The sequence below is a fragment of the Chiloscyllium plagiosum genome, unplaced genomic scaffold, assembly GCF_037043375.1.
Source record: "Chiloscyllium plagiosum isolate Xiang-an unplaced genomic scaffold, Cpla_swu_hap1 HiC_scaffold_7, whole genome shotgun sequence".
Classification (NCBI taxonomy): Eukaryota; Metazoa; Chordata; class Chondrichthyes; order Orectolobiformes; family Hemiscylliidae; genus Chiloscyllium; species Chiloscyllium plagiosum.
In genome coordinates, this window is record NW_028270145.1 from 47,312,074 (window position 1) to 47,330,058 (window position 17,985).

At 41.5% G+C, this 17,985-nt stretch overlaps 1 protein-coding gene across 10 annotated transcripts in view; it reads left to right on the plus strand.

Annotated features, from left to right (window-relative positions):
• znf385b (zinc finger protein 385B) overlaps positions 1-17,985 on the plus strand; it is a 433,921-nt gene that overhangs the window by 295,346 nt on the left and 120,590 nt on the right. For 6 of the 10 annotated variants that reach the window (XM_043693506.2, XM_043693507.2, XM_087988974.1 and 3 more), the window contains one exon: positions 759-901. In XM_043693506.2, coding sequence (XP_043549441.2) covers positions 759-901 — 143 coding nt within the window. Of the gene's footprint in view, positions 1-758; positions 902-1,119; positions 1,243-17,985 lie in introns of those variants that run through there. The other 4 variants (XM_043693512.2, XM_043693515.2, XM_043693514.2 and 1 more) reach the window with 4 other exon arrangements.

Genomic DNA, 17,985 nt, shown 5'->3' on the forward strand with positions numbered 1-17,985 from the left:
CCTCGTCCAAAGCCATGTCTGTTGTCAGCTGCCAGTGTGACACGTGGCTGGGCCATGCAAATTCTCTAAGTGTCAGGTTTCCAATCCAAGAACAAAACTTCAGTCTCAGAAGTCAGCATTAGTACAATCCAGTACGTGCTTGATGATAAGACCTTGGCCCTTTTGTACTGAATGAAATTTGCATTTAATTGGCTCTCATAAATCTGATGTGCATTATTTCCAGTGGGAAAATTTCAGAGGCTGTTTAATAAATTAGTTACCTTTGTTGTTTACAAATTACTGCAGTTTTAATTCGGAGCATACTGAAACCACGCTGTTTTAACATTGAATATTGAGAAAAAGAAATTGAACCAAATGACAAATGGGCCTGTATTTTCTAAGATTTACTTAATATCCTTATAGTCCTTCAATTCACTGCTCCAGTAGGTTAGCCTGCTTTCAGTAAGCATCTGGATTTAATAGGTGCCTGTCCCCAGCTTCCTCAGCTCATCAGAATTGTTCAGACAAGGGAGGCACACACTCATGCTACCTGCCAGAATGACTCACACACCATATGTCTCTTCTGAATTTCAACTTGAATGGCTTTGGGGAAATGCGTTGCTTCAGCTGGAAAATGATTGTGAGAGTTTCACTTCTCAGTTGACACGTACATTATAAATGTTTGTTCTACGTAACTGTTTTATCAGTCAAAATGTATTCCAAAGGACTGCAACTGTTTTATTTTATTAATTCATCCATTTTCTTTCACACATTGACAGGAAGTACATGCCATGCCAGCACACTTCCTGCATTTGTGCGGGCACCTACCCTGATGATGCAGCCATCGCTTGATATTAAATCATTTATGCCCTTTCCAATGGATACTGGCTCAGCTGTTGGACTCTTCCCGAATTTTAACACAGTGAGTAACAACTGGATTCTTTTTCTCTCTGTCGTTCAGATTGATTCAAATATTGGTACCCAGTAGATGGAGCCTTTCTCACAGAATGATACAGACTCCAAGTCTTAGGCTGCAAATATTAATCCACGCTTCCAAATTGTTAGTTGATTTTATTACGTCAGAGACTTTGTCCATTTGACATTCCATATTCGTCTGTGCAAATAGTCTTTTCTGGTTTCTGTTAACCCACTACATTGCAAAATAGCTGAAGCTGTGCAGCATTAAGCTACAAACAGCCGTGAACTGTTCAAGCTATTAAAATGCTGTTGGTCTGCTTTCGGAGGAGCTAAAAGAGCAACAGAGTAAGAGAAGGGAATATTGATTTTGAGCTAAATGGAATCAAATTGATTTTGGCAGGTTTATGTAACCAAAAAATGTTTACATTTTTGTGGTTAATATTAAGTTAAAAACTGTCATTTTCATTACTTAGAAAAAAATATTTTAATATATAATGTATTTTTTTTCAACTGTTATAATTTTGCATTTGATAGTTAGACATTGGATGACAAATTTTGAGAATCGGCAAGCTAGTAGAAATTAATACAATTAAATAATTATTGGAAAACTCTTTAATAGAGCAGTAGATGTAATCGTGATTGGTTTCAATTGCTGTATTTAATTGTTGACTTATTTTAGTGAACCTTCAATTGCTCCTTTTATGGTGGTATATAAAGCATTATGATGTTAAGAGAAGGCTTAGCTTTAGGTTTATGAGAAATACTGTTTGCAGAATGCACACTGGACTATCAGAGATGCAGCTATGTTGTAAATGCCTTTGAAATATTTACAGCATGTGCAGTGGTCAGTGCACAATGAAAATTGTATTTGGTGTATTCAAAATATCCTAACTAATTATAGCTTGGTACAAAAAAATCAGTTTGTAGGACAAAAGCAAACCACATATGGATGTGAAAGATAAAGTTGTAGCAGACAAAATATTCTTGGCTCCTTAGAGAGTAAAGATTATATACATGGTAGTTGGATATCTGGTAGAGCATCATCAATGCCTTTATAATCAATAAAGAATTATGTTATCAACAGGAACAGACTGGGTGTTTGAAATATAGCCAAGTGGTTAACGACATTAATTCTTTTAGCAAATTAATCTAGCGTGAAAAGAGAATGTAACAAGGGATTTCTGATGTGTTGTAAATTAAGCTGTTGTCAAAGACATTGTTTTTCAGCCAAGGTTGTGTTTTTAGAATCTTTTGTATGGTTCACAGTTTTCTAGTTCTAATTAATTACGTTGAAATTGGAAATTAGGAACTGAGAATATTTCAACCTCTGCGTTATTCTGTATCTTTTTTTTAGCCAGAAATCTGGAGAATTATGCCGTTCATTAAAATCAGACAATTTTAATAACAATAGATTTTAGGTATTCCAGATTACAATTTTAATGCCAAATACTAAAACACAACCTGTTTTGAATGATATACAATGTTAACTCATTGTTGTCATGATATTGGCAGGGATTGTATATGTCGGCACCAGTAAAATGGATAAAATTAGACACTATGCCTTCATCACTGAGCTGAATAGTAAATCAACAAAACCAAGGACCACAAACATCCCATCATTTGACTGCAAAAAAAAAGAAATCCTCAGGTAGACTGCTAGGAGTTTCATTTCATTCCAGGCATAATCACTGGTCTTCCTGAAATAACAACAAAAAAAGAAAAATAACACTTATTTTGATAATGTTGCCCAAAACCAGACATTCCTACTTATGAACATGTCAATCTATGAAGCTACATTTAGAAGAAGTCAAAATAGAACCTAATAAATGCAGTTGACATTGTTTATGTAGTGTTACAAATGCATAATTTTAAGATATGGATTGTAACATTTGTTCACGTTATTTTGTTCTATGAGACTGTGACTTAAATGTGGAATAGATGAAAGAAAGCTTGGTTTGGATAGCGTAAATAGTTCTAGAATTGTAGATTAGGAGGCAAGTCATATTGTGTTGCTGGGCTGATGGCGAGAGAAATTCACATTTAGGATTATAATGGAACATGTGACTATCTCTTGAACAGCTGCGTTGGCTGTACTCAGGTTGGGAATGGTTTGATGCCGAGGTAGAAACCTGGAGAAGGGGATTCACTTATTTATGAAAAAGATGAGAAGAAAATTTGAAGGCACTGGTAAATAAAAGTTTTAAAGTACCCATATACTTGTCCGATCAAAAGACACATTTACAGCGAAAAGTAATTCATTTGTGTTTCCATCAGGGAATAGGCCCTATGTGCCATGATGCTATGGAGTTGAACTGTGAGTAGGTGGGGTGGGGGCGAGGACTGATGGTGCAGTGATTGTGAAGTAACTCCAAGGAGGCCAGTATCCCATCACCAAGGCACTCTTTTTATTTACATATGTACAATACATGACCTCAGACCCAGCTAGTTCAGAGTCAGTCTCAAGATTAATAAGAATCCCTGACACTCCTGGTTATTTTTTTCTATTTTTTCTTTTTTCTTTTTTTTCTTTGTTTTTCTTTTTTAACCCCCACACTACCACCTAACTGCGGTAGTGCTTATTTTTTCCCCAGCACCCATGTTGTGTGTGTGCAGGTGTGAGACACAGTGAGAGACACAAGGTGTACAAATCTTTATTCAATTTCCACCATCAGGAAGATAGGAAAACACCCGAGTGGCCAGTGACAAGCAGTGCCCTTCACAAAAAAGGCAATGCTGTGTGATCAAACAGTGAAGGGGAGGGTAGCGACTAAATCAAAATAGAGTTGGAGGGGACACTCCTGTTTATTTTTTTTATTTTTTTAAAAGGGAAAACACCCGAGTGGCCAGTGACAAGCAGTGCCCATCACATCAAAGGGCAACGCTGTATGATCAGACTCTCTTGTTCTTTATTTATTTATTTATTTTTTAATTTAACCTCCACACTACCGCCTAACTGCGGTAGTGCTTATTTTTTCCCCAGCACCCATGGTGTGTGTGTGTGCAGGTGTGAGACACAGTGAAAGACACAAAGTGCACAAATCTTTATTCAATTTCCGCCACCAGGAAGATAGGAAAACACCCGGGTGGCCAGTGACAAACACTGCCCTTCACATCAAAGGGCAGTGCTGTGTGATCAAAACAGTGAAGGGGAGGGTAGGGACTAAATCAAAATAGAATTGGAGGGAGAAATGATGCACTTCACTCCCTGCGGCGCCCACCTCTCCCTGAACAACTCCAGGGTGTTGGTCGACACCGCGTGCTCCTTCTCCAAGGACACCCGGGCTCTAACGTAACCGCGGAAGAGGGGCAGGCAGTCGGCCCTAACGACCCCCTCCACGGCCCGCTGCCTGGACCTGTTAATGGCCAGTTTGGCCAGGCCCAGGAGCAGACCCACGAGGAGGTCTTCAGAGACACTCCTGTTTATTTTTTTTTTCTTCTTTCTTTTTTTTTCTAAGTGCGGTAGTGCTTATTACATTCCTGTGTATATTTTTTTTTCCCTTTAACCCCCACACTACCACCTAAGTGCAGTAGCGCTTATTTTATCCCCAGCACCCATGGTGTGTGTGTGTAGGTGTGAGACACAGTGAAAGACACAAAGTGCACCAATCTTTATTCAATTTCCACCAGACACTCCTGTTTAATTTAACCCCCACACTACCACCTAAGTGTGGTAGTGCTTATTTTATCCCCAGAACCCATGGTGTGTGTGTGCAGGTGTGAGACACAGTGAAAGACACAAAGTGCACCAATCTTTATTCAATTTCCACCACCAGGAAGATAGGAAAACACCCGGGTGGCCAGTGACAAACACTGCCCTTCACATCAAGGGACAGTGCTGTGTGATCAAAACAGTGAAGGGGAGGGTAGGGACTAAATCAAAATAGAGTTGGAGGGAGAAATGATGCACTCCACTCCCTGCGGAGCCCACCTCTCCCTGAACAATTCCAGGGTGTTGGTCGACACCGCGTGCTCCTTCTCCAAGGACACCCGGGCTCTAACGTAACCGCGGAAGAGGGGCAGGCAGTCGGCCCTAACGACCCCCTCCACGGCCCGCTGCCTGGACCTGTTGATGGCCAGTTTGGCCAGGCCCAGGAGCAGACCCACGAGGAGGTCTTCAGAGACACTCCTGTTTATTTTATTTTATTAAACAAATTACAAAACAGTTTACAACAAACAGTTACATTTACAGCTGCATACAAGAGACAGCAATTTTACAAGGGAGAGGAGCAGCAAAGCCAGGCCCCAAACCCTACCATTCAAACAGTTTACAGGGACATGAGGACAAACCTCAAATCCCAGTTTCACAAAGATATAAGGAGACAACAGCAGTGACAGTTGGACACTCCTGTTTATTTTTTTTTCTTTTTTCTTTTTTTTTCCTTTTTTTTTCTTTTTTTTCCCTCCAAGGGCCGGTGCCTCTTCCCCAGAGAGACCGGGAGGGGGGGGGGGATTTATTTTTTTTTTGCGGTAGTGCTTATTTTATCCCCAGCACCCATGGTGTGTGTGTGTGCAGGTGGGAGACACAGTGAGAGACACAAAGTGCACCAATCTTTATTCAATTTCCACCAGACACTCCTGTTTATTTTTTTTATTTTTCATTTTTTTATTCTTTTTTTTTCTTTTTTTTTTCTTTTTTTTTTCTTTTTTCTTTCTCTTATTCTTTTTGGACACTCCCCTTTTTACCTTTTTTTTCCCCTTTCTTTTTTAACCCCCACACTACCACCTAAGTGCGGTAGTGCTTATTTTATCCCCAGCACCCATTGTGTGTGTGTTCAGGTGTGAGACACAGTGGAAGACACAAAATGCACAAATCTTTATTCAAATTCCACCACTAGGAAGATAGGAAAACACCCGGGTGGCCAGTGACAAACACTGCCCTTCACATCAAAGGGCAGTGCTGTGTGATCAAAACAGTGAAGGGGAGGGTAGGGACTAAATCAAAATAGAATTGGAGGGAGAAATAATGCACTCCACTCCCTGCGGCGCCCACCTCCCCCTGAACAACTCCAGGGTGTTGGTCGACACCGCGTGCTCCTTCTCCAAGGACACCCGGGCTCTAACATAACCGCGGAAGAGGGGCAGGCAGACACTCCTGTTTTTTTTTTTTCTTTTTTTTTTATGTGTGCAGGTGTGAGACACAGTGAAAGACACAAAGTGCACCAATCTTTATTCAATTTCCACCACCAGGAAGATAGGAAAACACCCGGGTGGCCAGTGACAAGCACTGCCCTTCACATCAAAGGACAGTGCTGTGTGATCAAACAGTGAGGGGGAGGGTAGGGACTAAATCAAAATAGAGTTGGAGGGAGAAATGATGCACTCCACTCCCTGCGGCGCCCACCTCTCCCTGAACAACTCCAGGGTGTTGGTGGACATCGCGTGCTCCTTCTCCAAGGACACCCGTGCTCTAACATAACCGCGGAAGAGGGGCAGGCAGACACTCCTGTTTATATCATCAGCCAGGACTCCCTGATTGGCTCGGTTTAACAATCCCAATCACAGAACTCGTACTCAATGTGATCCACCTGACCAACCTTGTTCCAATCACTACAGACCGTTAAGAAGTTTTTGGTTCCTTTGTTTTGCATGGAACCTTGGCTGTACTGTTTAGTATGTGTCTCGACCAGTTTAGAGAAGGCAGAAAGAATGTGCAAAGATAAGAAACAGAGAGCCATCATTAACCAGTGGTGTTACTTTGTAAAGATGCAAGTGAGGCCTATGCTTAAGCTAGAGAATCCAAATTCATGAGATGTTGAAGTAGGGCTGGAGGATTCCCTCAGTTGGATACAAGTGGGACAATTCTCAAGAAGGCCCTCACCTCAGACGATAATTGGGACTGACGGAGAATCTGTTTGAATTGTTGGGGTGATGATGTAAGTGGATTTGGTTGCAAGAGAATTGAATAACAATAAGTATCAGGAAAGAAAGCAGTTCTCGGTTGAAACTACAAGTGGAATGGGGACAATTTCTGTGAGGAAGTTTGGTTTAAGGTGGAAGTGCTTACAAGTTATAAGATTAAATTAATGGTGCTTGCTTTCTTGTTTTTGTTGGTCAAAGTTCTTTCCTTTAATATGTGAAATTTTGATGTGTGGTCAGTTAATAACTGGAAATTCAGACTTATGTTAAAAAATAATTGCCTTTCCGCCACAGTAAATTTGGACACACAAACCTTTGATCATGTGATGAATCTTCCGTCCATGTATAATAAATAAGCAGTTATCATACATTGTTAATGGTTTACAGAGTTCTTTTATATCCTACTATGTCCTGCTGCTTTAGTGTACTTAGTTAAGTAGAACTACAATCTTCCCCACGACCAAACTCAGAGTCAGTGTAATGCATTGCTGCTGGACTGCAGAACTGAGATTTCTTGCAGACACTCATATTAAAATGATAAGCCAGATTTCAGATACTGCATTTCATTCTTTGAAGTTCCGAACAGAACTCGCCTGTTTAGGTCATAAATGCAAAGAGTAGAGTGAATAAAATGGAATCACCTTAGGAAAAGCAGAAAAAAACTTTAGCATTTTGTTTCAGGGAGTTGGAATGATTTTTTTCAGGTATAATGTGTGCTAAGTTTATCATTTAATTGATGTATCTGAAGATGTGACTTGCCATTCAGTGGCCTTCTTGTTTAACTGAAAGATCTGTTGGATATGAGTGAGTTTGTGTTGTTGTGCCATTGCTCCAATGGTAGCTGTAATCCAGGTATTGCTGCAATCAGCCTTGATGGGATCTGGTAGAGGTCAGTACAATTAAGTCATATGGCATATGGTGAACAAGGGAACAAGTGTCGGTGTGAAGAATGGTGGTTCATGGTTGACTTGCATGGAACCAGAAATGTTCAGGGTTTTGTGGGGAGGGGATGTTGGGATTGAGTTTGGGGTGGAAGTGGAGTCTTTTTTACACTGTGGCTCAGAAAACAACTGGCAAATGTTTTCAATGCCTCTTGTGATTGTTTTCCCTTGTTTGCATCCAAATAAGCCATACAGTAAATAACAGGAGCAGCACATTACATTGTTAAGTGTAACAGCGTAGCAGCATCTATAAGGAATTCTGAAGAAACAATGCATCTGTAAGGAGCAAAACATCTGTCAGGCAAAAATAAATATATTTCCTGTCAATCCCTTGGGACTGATAGTACTGACAATTTCAATTAGGCTAGCTAACCCCTAACATAGGGTTCCCAGTGTGCAGCCCACTCAAGAGCCCCATGTCACCTAGCAGGCATGACCACAATTTTTAGCTCTATCAGTTTGTGTTGCTTATTCATGATAATAATTGTGATGTGTAGCCCAATGAAAAACACACTGATGACTGTCCGGTCATTCATTAAGGGAAGAATGGGAGCAGATGTAAGTGTAACTAGAACAACTTGCAGCTAGCCAGACCACCAACCCCTCTTCAAGGGTGTATGAATTTCAGTTACTGATACATAAAAAAACTGCTTGTGAAAAAAAGACTTTGAGAGAGCTATTAGTAGAGCACCAGCTCAATGACAAGACTCCTGGGTTCTGCGATGTGATGCCGGAGGCATTATTATTAGAGATGGATAGGAAGAGAGAGGCCATGTTTCTGCAGGAACGAGGAGGCCTCCAGACACACACTGTGAAAGGAATGGGAGGATGTATTTAGGATGGTTAATGAAAGGAGTCTAACTCTAAAGCTTTGGCTGCAATGTCGCTCCGGATGATCCGTGATCACACACAAGCTATATAAATCACTGTCTGCTTCTTGCAAATGACATCAGCTGCCCATTGTTCCAGCAGCCTTGCATGTTTCTCAATACCACCCCATCACTCATCCATCAACAATCTCTAACAATCAGATTCATGGATAACATTCAGGTGCTCTACCAATTGTCACATATATGTTAATGCTGTAAGTGTTGGACCTGTACTTTTAGTTTTGACAGACTTTCGGCTGTGACTAACCACGTCATCCAAGCACCTCCCAGCATCCTCACTAACACGCTTCCCTCTTACATATAGCTCACATGTAACAAAACACAACAATAGAGAATGAATGGGAGCATCTCCTCAACCCTTTGGATCGATGATTCTCTGCACAATGGAGCCAGCTGTGACAGAGGCTGGTGTATCCTGTGATATACAAACTGCAGAAGATACTAACACAGACCTCTTACTTTCTATGTCACCTCCTTGCCACAACCTAACCCTCACTTCGACATTTCCATTTAGATGCCCAAGGACTGACTCCTACCCAGCCAATGCAGCCTCCTCATGAAGGGTTCAAGTGGCTATTGGGTGAAGAGATACAGCTCAGATGCTGGCACTCTGCAAACTTTGGAGACAATATACATGTGAAATCTGCATGTGGTGAATCAGCAGACACAAATGGACTACAGCAATGGCAAAGGCAAGGGTAGTGTGAGTTCCAGCTCACCAGCAGGCACAGTCCTGGATGAGTTTTATTTAGATACATTCTGGTTACAACTTTGATGACAAGGAAGACAGGAGAATGCTGATGCTCCTGTACTCAGAGATACTTAATGCAGTGGCCAGCATACCATAGAAACTGTTGTTTAGACACATAGCAGCAGTCCAGCTTCAGCTGAGCACAGATTTTCCCTCAGATCTTGGAGTCCATTCTTTCTCACCCATCTATCATGGCCAACTCCATGAGGTGGTTACGGATCACACCACCCATGAAAGAGTAGCATTTGCCCTCTGGACTGTGGCAACTCTTATTTGCTTTTCATTTGATGAGGAGGTAGCAGGCCTACTCTTTGAGGATCCTTGAAGAATAAGATCTTCTGCAACAAACCTTCCTGTTCCTTCTCCTTATCAAGGCTTCATTGTTGTCTGTACTCTGTGACCTTGTTGTGCTGAAGCCCGAGAGAGTCTGCATTTATGAATTTCAATTACGTTACCAGACTTTCTGTTTGTAGCTCTTCAAAATCGTCTGCGCTCCTTGTAAAAAGTCTAGCAACACTTCTTTCTGACTACCATTTCTTTAACTTTTAAGAGAAGAGAAGGTGTTACCAAGATCCGCAAGGTCCAAAAATGGTGGGTCAGGAGCGAAGTCAGCATTTGCCACTGAATATGTAGTCTTGTTATCTTTCATTTCCTCATCCCTGAAATAGGCATGTGTTTAAATACTAGTGCCCAATTTCTGATGATACTCCAAAAGCCCTTTTTATCGTAGCTATAATTGATGTGTAGATCAAATTCCCTTTGTTTCTTTCAAAGTGCATCCTGCCTCAAGGCATTTGAAATATCAGCTCTTGCATCAGCTTTCTCATTTTGCAAAAAACATTCCTGCATCAGGAGCAGTAAAATTAAGAATTCCTGTGTCAGATGCAGGGCTGTTAACTTTTTGCACAAGCAACAAGCAACTCAACTACTGCATGACTTCTTCATTATAGGAATCTCCAAATTGCTGTCTTTTTCTTTGCATTCCGACTGCTCAGCCAGTTGTCTTATCCTCTGCTTCAAACCACAGAAAAAATTAATCACTGTGCCAGGTACCATTGACTCATCCTTGACAGATCTTTGGCAAAATTATTCCCCTTCCATCATATCAATAGCACAGATTAATACTACGGTGCTAAATTGTTTCTGGAAGTAATGTACAACAATTACAGCCAACGGTGAATTAATTAATAGATAATAGTTCTACAAGCTGCTGAAACAGGTTGCAAGTGAAATTATTTCCAATGCTGTAACAGACAATAGTAACAGACATTACACAACTAATCTGGTCAATACAAACCTGTCTCATTGATCATTATAAAGAAATGGAACTAAATGGATACATTGGATGGAATCTTATAGTATGAATGATGTGGGCACGGTGAGCAAGTTGGGAGAATTGTGTGAGAAATACAGCAAAGCTTTTCTTGCATCTATAACAATGAGTTACATTTCCAAAAGAGTTCCAGGCTTCTTGAGTTTTTTGCTAGGGAACAGTGAGATGCAAATTAATAGGAATTATTGCCCATTATTACCCTCATTAACTGCATATCTCACCTCATTAATGTGCAGCTTCGTATCTCAGAATTCAACACAGGGAAACTAAATGCTGAGTATTTCCAACATGAAAGGTGGGGTAGTTACCAGGTGACTCCAGCTTGCCACTTCCTCCTCCAAACCTCCATCTTGGACACCCAGAACCAGCACCCAGCATGCTCCCTGAGTAGTGCCCACATGCACCACACATCCATGAACATTGGCATCAAACACTATAGCCTCTCTGCATTGACATGCTCATCTCCAATCCACTTGAATCACAGTGTGAGTAGCCTGCACACTTAAATTGAGAAAATAGTCACATCCTTTAGGTAGTGGTCAGAGAAAGGAAGGCCAGACTGAGAGTCATACAGACAAGGGGGCCCCAGGTATCATGTTGCAGGATTTTTAAAAAATCCTATCATGGGGTGTGGGCACCACCAGCCAGGCCAGCTTTTATTGCCTATCCCTAGTTACCCGGAGGACAGTTAAGTGTCAACCACATTGCTGTGGGTTTGGTGTCACATGTAAAGCCAGACCAGGTGAAGGCAGCAGGTAAAGGTGTTTCTTTCCCTAAATGGCATCAATGGACCAAATCGGTTTTTCCTGGTCACCATTAGACTCCTAATTCAAGATATTAATTAAGTTTGAATTCAAACATCTGCCATGGCAGGGTTCAAACCCAGGTCTCAGAACCTGACCAAGGTCTCTGATCTTTCCACCTCCGAGGTTTCCAGCCTCAATCCTGATGAAGGGCTCCTGCCCGAAACATCGATTTTCCTGCTCCTCGGATGCTGCCTGACCTGCTGTGCTTTTCCAGCACCACTCTATTCTTAACTCTCTGGATTAATAGGCTAGCAATAATACCTCTAGGCTTTCACCTCCCCTTTTGACTTTGGCCCTTATTCAACAAATAAAAGCTTCTTGTTGCCTGTGTGGATAAGGACAAAGTGTGCACGGCAGATAAGCAAACTGATCATGGCACCTTGATAAGGAGTCAAAAAGTGTGGCGCTGGAAAAGCACGGCAGGATATCATAGCAGTTACAGAAACATGGCTCAGGGATGGGCAGGACTGGCAGCTTAATGTTCCAAGATACAAATGCTACAGGAAGGATAGAAAGGGAGGCAAGAGAGGAGGGGAAGTGGCATTTTTGATAAGGGATAGCATTATAGCTGTGCTGAGGGAGGATATTCCCGGAAATACGGAGAGGATATTCCCAGGGACGTTATTTGGGTGGAACTGAGAAATAACATAGAACAGTACAGCACAGAACAGGCCCTTCAGCCCACGATGTTGTGCTGACCATTGATCCTCATGTATGCACCCTCAAATTTCTGTGACCATATGCATGTCCAGCAGTCTCTTAAATGTCCCCAATGACCTTGCTTCCACAACTGCTGCTGGCAACGCATTCCATGCTCTCTCAACTCTCTGTGTAAAGAACCCGCCTCTGACATCCCCTCTATACTTTCCTCCAACCAGCTTAAAACTATGACCCCTCGTGTTAGCCATTTCTGCCCTGGGAAATAGTCTCTGGCTATCGACTCTATCTATGCCTTTCATTATCTTGTATACCTCAATTAGGCCCCCTCTCCTCCTCCTTTTCTCCAATGAAAAAGTCCGAGCTCAGTCAACCTCTCTTCATAGGTTCAGCCCTCCAGTCCAGGCAGCATCCTGGTAAACCTCCTCTGAACCCTCTCCAAAGCATCCACATCTTTCCTATAATAGGGCGACCAGAACTGGACGCAGTATTTCAAGTGCATTTTATAGAGCTGCAACAAGATCTCATGACTCTTAAAATCAATCCCCCTGTTAATGAAAGCCAAAACACCATATGCTTTCTTAACAACCCTGTCCACCTGGGTGGCCATTTTAAGGGATCTATTTACCTGCACACCAAGATCCCTCTGTTCCTCCACACTGCCAAGAATCCTATCCTTAATCCTGTACTCAGATTTCAAATTCGACCTTCCAAAATGCATCACCTCGCATTTATCCAGGTTGAACTCCATTTGCCACCTCTCAGCCCATGTCTGCATCCTGTCAATGTCCCGCTGCAGCCTACAACAGCCCTCTATACTGTCAACAACACCTACAACCTTTGTGTCTTATGCAAACTTGCTGACCCATCCTTCAATCCCCTCATCCAAGTCATTAATAAAAATTACAAACAAAAGAGGCCCAAGGACAGAGCCCTGTGGAACACCATTCACCACTGACTTCCAGGCAGAATATTTTCCTTCTACTACCACTCACTGTCTTCTGTTGGCCAGCCAATTCTGTATCCAGACAGCTAAGTTTCCCTGTATCCCATTCCTCCTGACCTTCTGAGTGAGCCTACCATGGGGAACCTTATCAAAAGCCTTGCTGAAATCCATATACACCACATCCACAGTTCGACCCTCATCAACTTTTCTAGTCACATCTTCAAAGAACTCGATAAGGTTTGTGAGGCATGACCTGCCCCTCACAAAGCCGTGTTGACTGCATCTAATCAAGCCATGCTCTTCCAGATGGTCATATATCCTATCCCTCAGAATCCTTTCTAACACCTTGCAGAAGACAGACGTGAGACTTACTGGTCTGTAATTGCTGGGGATTTCCCTACTTCCTTTCTTGAAGAGAAATAAGAAAGGGATGATAACCTTATTGGGATTGTATTATAGACCCCTAATAGTCAGAGGGAAATTGAGAAGCAAACTTGTAATGACATCTCTGCTATCTGTAAAAATAATAGGGTGGTTATGTTAGGGGATTTTAACTTTTCTAACATAAACTGGGACTGCCATAGTGTTAAAGGTTTAGATGGAGAGGAATTTGTTAAGTATGTACAAGACAATTTTCTGATTCAGTATGTGGATATACCTACTAGAAAAGGTGCAAAACTTAACCTACTCTTGGGAAATAAGACGGCAGGTGACTGAGGTGTCAGTGGGAGAGCACTTTGGGGCCAGCGACCATAATTCTATTAGATTTGAAATAGTGGTGGAAAAGGAGAGACCAGATCTCAAAGTTGAAGTTCTAAATTGGAGAAAGGCCAATTTTAACGGTATTAGGCAAGGACTTTCAAAAGCTGATTGGGGGCAGATGTTCGCAGGTAAAGGGATGGCTGGAAAATGGGAAGCCTTCAGAAATAAGATAACAAGAATCCAGAGAAAGTATATTCCTGTCAGGGTGAAAGGGAAGGCTGGTAGATATAGGGAATGCTGGATGACTAAAGAAATTGAGGGTTTGTTTAAGAAAAAGAAGGAAGCATATGTATGGTATAGACAGGATAGATCGAGTGATCCTTAGAAGAGTACAAAGGAAGTAGGAATATACTTAAGAGGGAAATCAGGAGGGGAAAAAAGGAGACATGAGATAGCTTTGGCAAATAGAATTAAGGAGAATCCAAAGAGTTTTTGCAAATACATTAAGGACAAAAGAGTAACTAGGGAGAGAATAATGCTCCTCAAAGATCAGCAAGGCGGCCTTTGTGTGGAGCCGCAGAAAATGGGAGAGAGATACTAAATGAGTATTTTGCATCAGTACTTACTGTGGAAAAGGATATAGAAGATATAGACTGTAGGGAAATAGATGGTGACATCTTGCAAAATGTCCATATTACAGAGGAGGAAGTGCTGGATGTCTTGAAACGGTTAAAGGTGGATAAGTCCCCAGGACCTGATCAGGTGTACCTTAGAACTCTATGGGAAGCTAGAGAAGTGATTGCTGGGCCTTTTGCTGAGATATTTGTATCATCGATAGTCACAGGTGAGGTGCCGGAAGACTGGAGGTTGGCTAACGTGGTGCCACTGTTTAAGAAGGGTGGTAAGGACAAGCCAGGGAACTATTGACCAGTGAGACTGACTTCGGTGGGGGGCAAGTTATTGGAGGGAATCCTGAGGGACAGGATGTACATGTATTTGAAAAGGCAAGGACTGATTAGGGATAGTCAACATGGCTTTGTGTGTGGAAGATCATGTCTCACAAACTTGTTTGAGTTTTCTGAAGAAGTAACAAAGAGGATTAATGAGGGTAGAGCGGTAGATGTGATCTATATGGACTTCAGTAAGGAGTTCGACAAGGTTTCCCATAGGAGACTGATTAGCAATGTTAAATCTCACGGAATACCGGGAGAACTAGCCATTTGGATACAGAACTGGCTCAAAGGTAGAAGATAGAGGGTGGTGATGGAGCATTGTTTTTCAGACTGGGGGCCTTTGACCAGTGGAGTACCACAAGAATCGGTGCTGGGTCCTCTACTTTTTGTCATTTAAATAAATGATTTGGATGTGAGCATAAGAGGAATAGTTAGTAAGTTTGCAGATGGCACCAAAATTGGAGGTGTAGTGGACAGTGAAGAGGGTTACCTCAGATTACAACAAGATCTTGACCAGATGGGCCAATGGGCTGAGAAGTGGCAGATGGAGTTTAATTCAGGTAACTGCGAGATGCTCATTTTGGGAAAGCAAATCTTGGCAGGACTTATACACTTAATGGCAAGGTCCTAGGGAGTGTTGCTGAACAAAGAGACCTTGGAGTGCAGGTTCATAGCTCCTTGAAAGTGGAGTCGCTGGTAGATAGGATAGTGAAGAAAGTGTTTGGTATCTTTTCCTTTATTGGGCAGAGTATTGAGTACAGGAGTTGGGAGGTCACGTTGCGGCTGTACAGGACATTGGTTAGGCCACTGTTGGAATATTGTGTGCAATTCTGGTCTCCTTCCTATTGGAAAGATGTTGTGAAACTTGAAAGGGTTCAGAAAACATTTACAAGGATGTTGCCAGGTTTGGAGGATTTGAGCTATAAGGAGAGGCTGAACAGGCTGGGGCTGTTTTCCCGGAGCGTCGGAGGCTGAGGGGTGACCTTATAGAGGTTTACAAAATCATGAGGGGCATGGATAGGGTAAATAGGCAAAGTCTTTTCCATGGGTGGGAGAGTCCAGAACTAGAGGGCATAGGTTTAGGGTGAGAGGGGTAAAATATAAAAGAGACCTAGGGGGCAACATTTCCACACAGAGAGTGAAATGTGTATGAAATGAGCTCCCTGAGGAAGTGGTGGAGGCTGGTATAATTGTAACATTTAAAAGGAATTTGGATGGGTATATGAATAGGAAGGGTTTGGGGGTATATGGACCAGGTGCTGGCACGTAGGACTAGATTGGGTTGGAATACCTGGTCAGCATGGATGGAATGGACTGATGGATCTGTTTCCATGTTGTACATCTCTATGACTCTAGTAAAGTTAGATGGGATTCAGGGTGAGCTTTGTCAATTGGATACAAATTGGCTTTATGGTAGGAGATGGAGGATGGTAGTGGAAAGTTACTTTTCAGACTGGAGGTCTGTGACCATCTGTGTTCCATAGGGATCGATACTGGATCCACTTTTGTTTGTCATTTTATATAAAAATGATTTGGATGAGAATATAGGGGCATGGTTAGTAAGTTGGAGGATGACACCAAAATTGGTGTCATAGTGGACAGTGAAGGTGGTTATCTAAGATTGCAAAGAAATCTTGATCAATTGGAACAGGGGGGCTGAGGTGTGGCAGATGAAATTGATTTGGATAAATGTGAGGTGTAGCATTTTGGAAATGAAAACAAGGACAGGACTTATATAATTGATGGTAGGGTCCTGGGTAGTGTTGTAGAACAGAGAGAACTAAGGAATCAGGTAGATAATTCCTTATTGTGGTTTATAAAATCATGTGAGGCATAGATAAGGCGAATGACAAAGATCTTTTCCCTAGGGTGGAAGAGTTCAATATTAGGGAACGTATTTTTAAGTTGAGAGGAGAAAGACTTCAAAAGGACATGAGGGGTAAAGGTTTTATACAGAGAGTAATTTATGTGTGGAATGAACTGCCAGGGAAAGTGGTGGAAGCAGGTATAGTCACAACATTTCAAAGACATTTGGGTAAATTCATGAAAGGAAAGGTTTGAATGGATAAGGGCCATGGCCAGGCCAGTGGGAATAGTTTAGTTTGGAAACATAGTCAGCGTGGACTGGTTAGACCGAAGGGTCTGTTCCCATGCTGTTTGGCTCGATGACTCTTTGGGAGTGTAATTGTGACGAAGATGATAGCGGGGAAAATAGGAAAAAAGGTAAATTACAAAGAACTATATCTGAATACACAGAAAACATACATTAATAATATTGATCTAAATGTGTTTGTTAAAACATAGACATGAGCACAAAGTAATAAGATTAGAAACTAAATAGAAGAGCCAAGCAAAATAAAAAATGAGTAGTGGTAACCCTGAAAATAGTGGATTGAAAAAATAGTCAAGAGGAAGGATCTCACTGAGAAAAATTAATACTTCGAATTAGTTTGGGTGGATTAAAAATTACAAATGCCAGAAAGCACAACTAGAAGAAGTTTATAGATCTCCTGACTAGTGTTGGGCAAAGTATAAGTCTGGAAATTAGAGGTACATGTGACAAGGGTAATAAATTAATCATGGCAAACATTCATCTTCATGTAAACTGAACAACCAGATTTGCAGCAGTACTGTGGAGGATAAGTCCATTAAACTCATTCAATATAGATTTGTAGATCAGTATGCCAAGATTCAAAAAGGAACATAGCTACTTTAGATGAAGTATTGTGCAATGAGTCAGGGTTAATTAATAACCTTGCAGTAAAGGACCCTCTGGGGAAGAGTGATCAGAAGATGAAAAAAATTGCATATTAAATTTGAGAATGATTTTGCTTCATCCAGTACGAGTGTCTTAAATCTGAGCAAGTCAAACTGCAAGAACAAGGAAAGAGTTGGTTCAGATCGGTTGGGCAACTCAATCATGTTATGATAGGAGTGAAATACATTTTGACTTCCATAATCTGATTTTCATACTTGAGACCTTAACCGACTTAATACAATTTTGGCAAGAAAAGAAACACTGACATAAAATGGCGCAAAAATCACCTGAACGCAGGTTGAGCCAGGTAGTGAAACCATCAATCAAACTGAACTAGTCAGAATATAAACCAACCTTGTTATCAAAAAGCATTGCAACTCAAAACTTTTTTTTTGTTTGAATTGCATCTTTAGGGATAAGTTGCACTTGAAGGTGTAAGATTTGTTGCCACATTATCCAGCTTGGAAAAAAATTGAGGTCTCGTGTGGGTTTAAA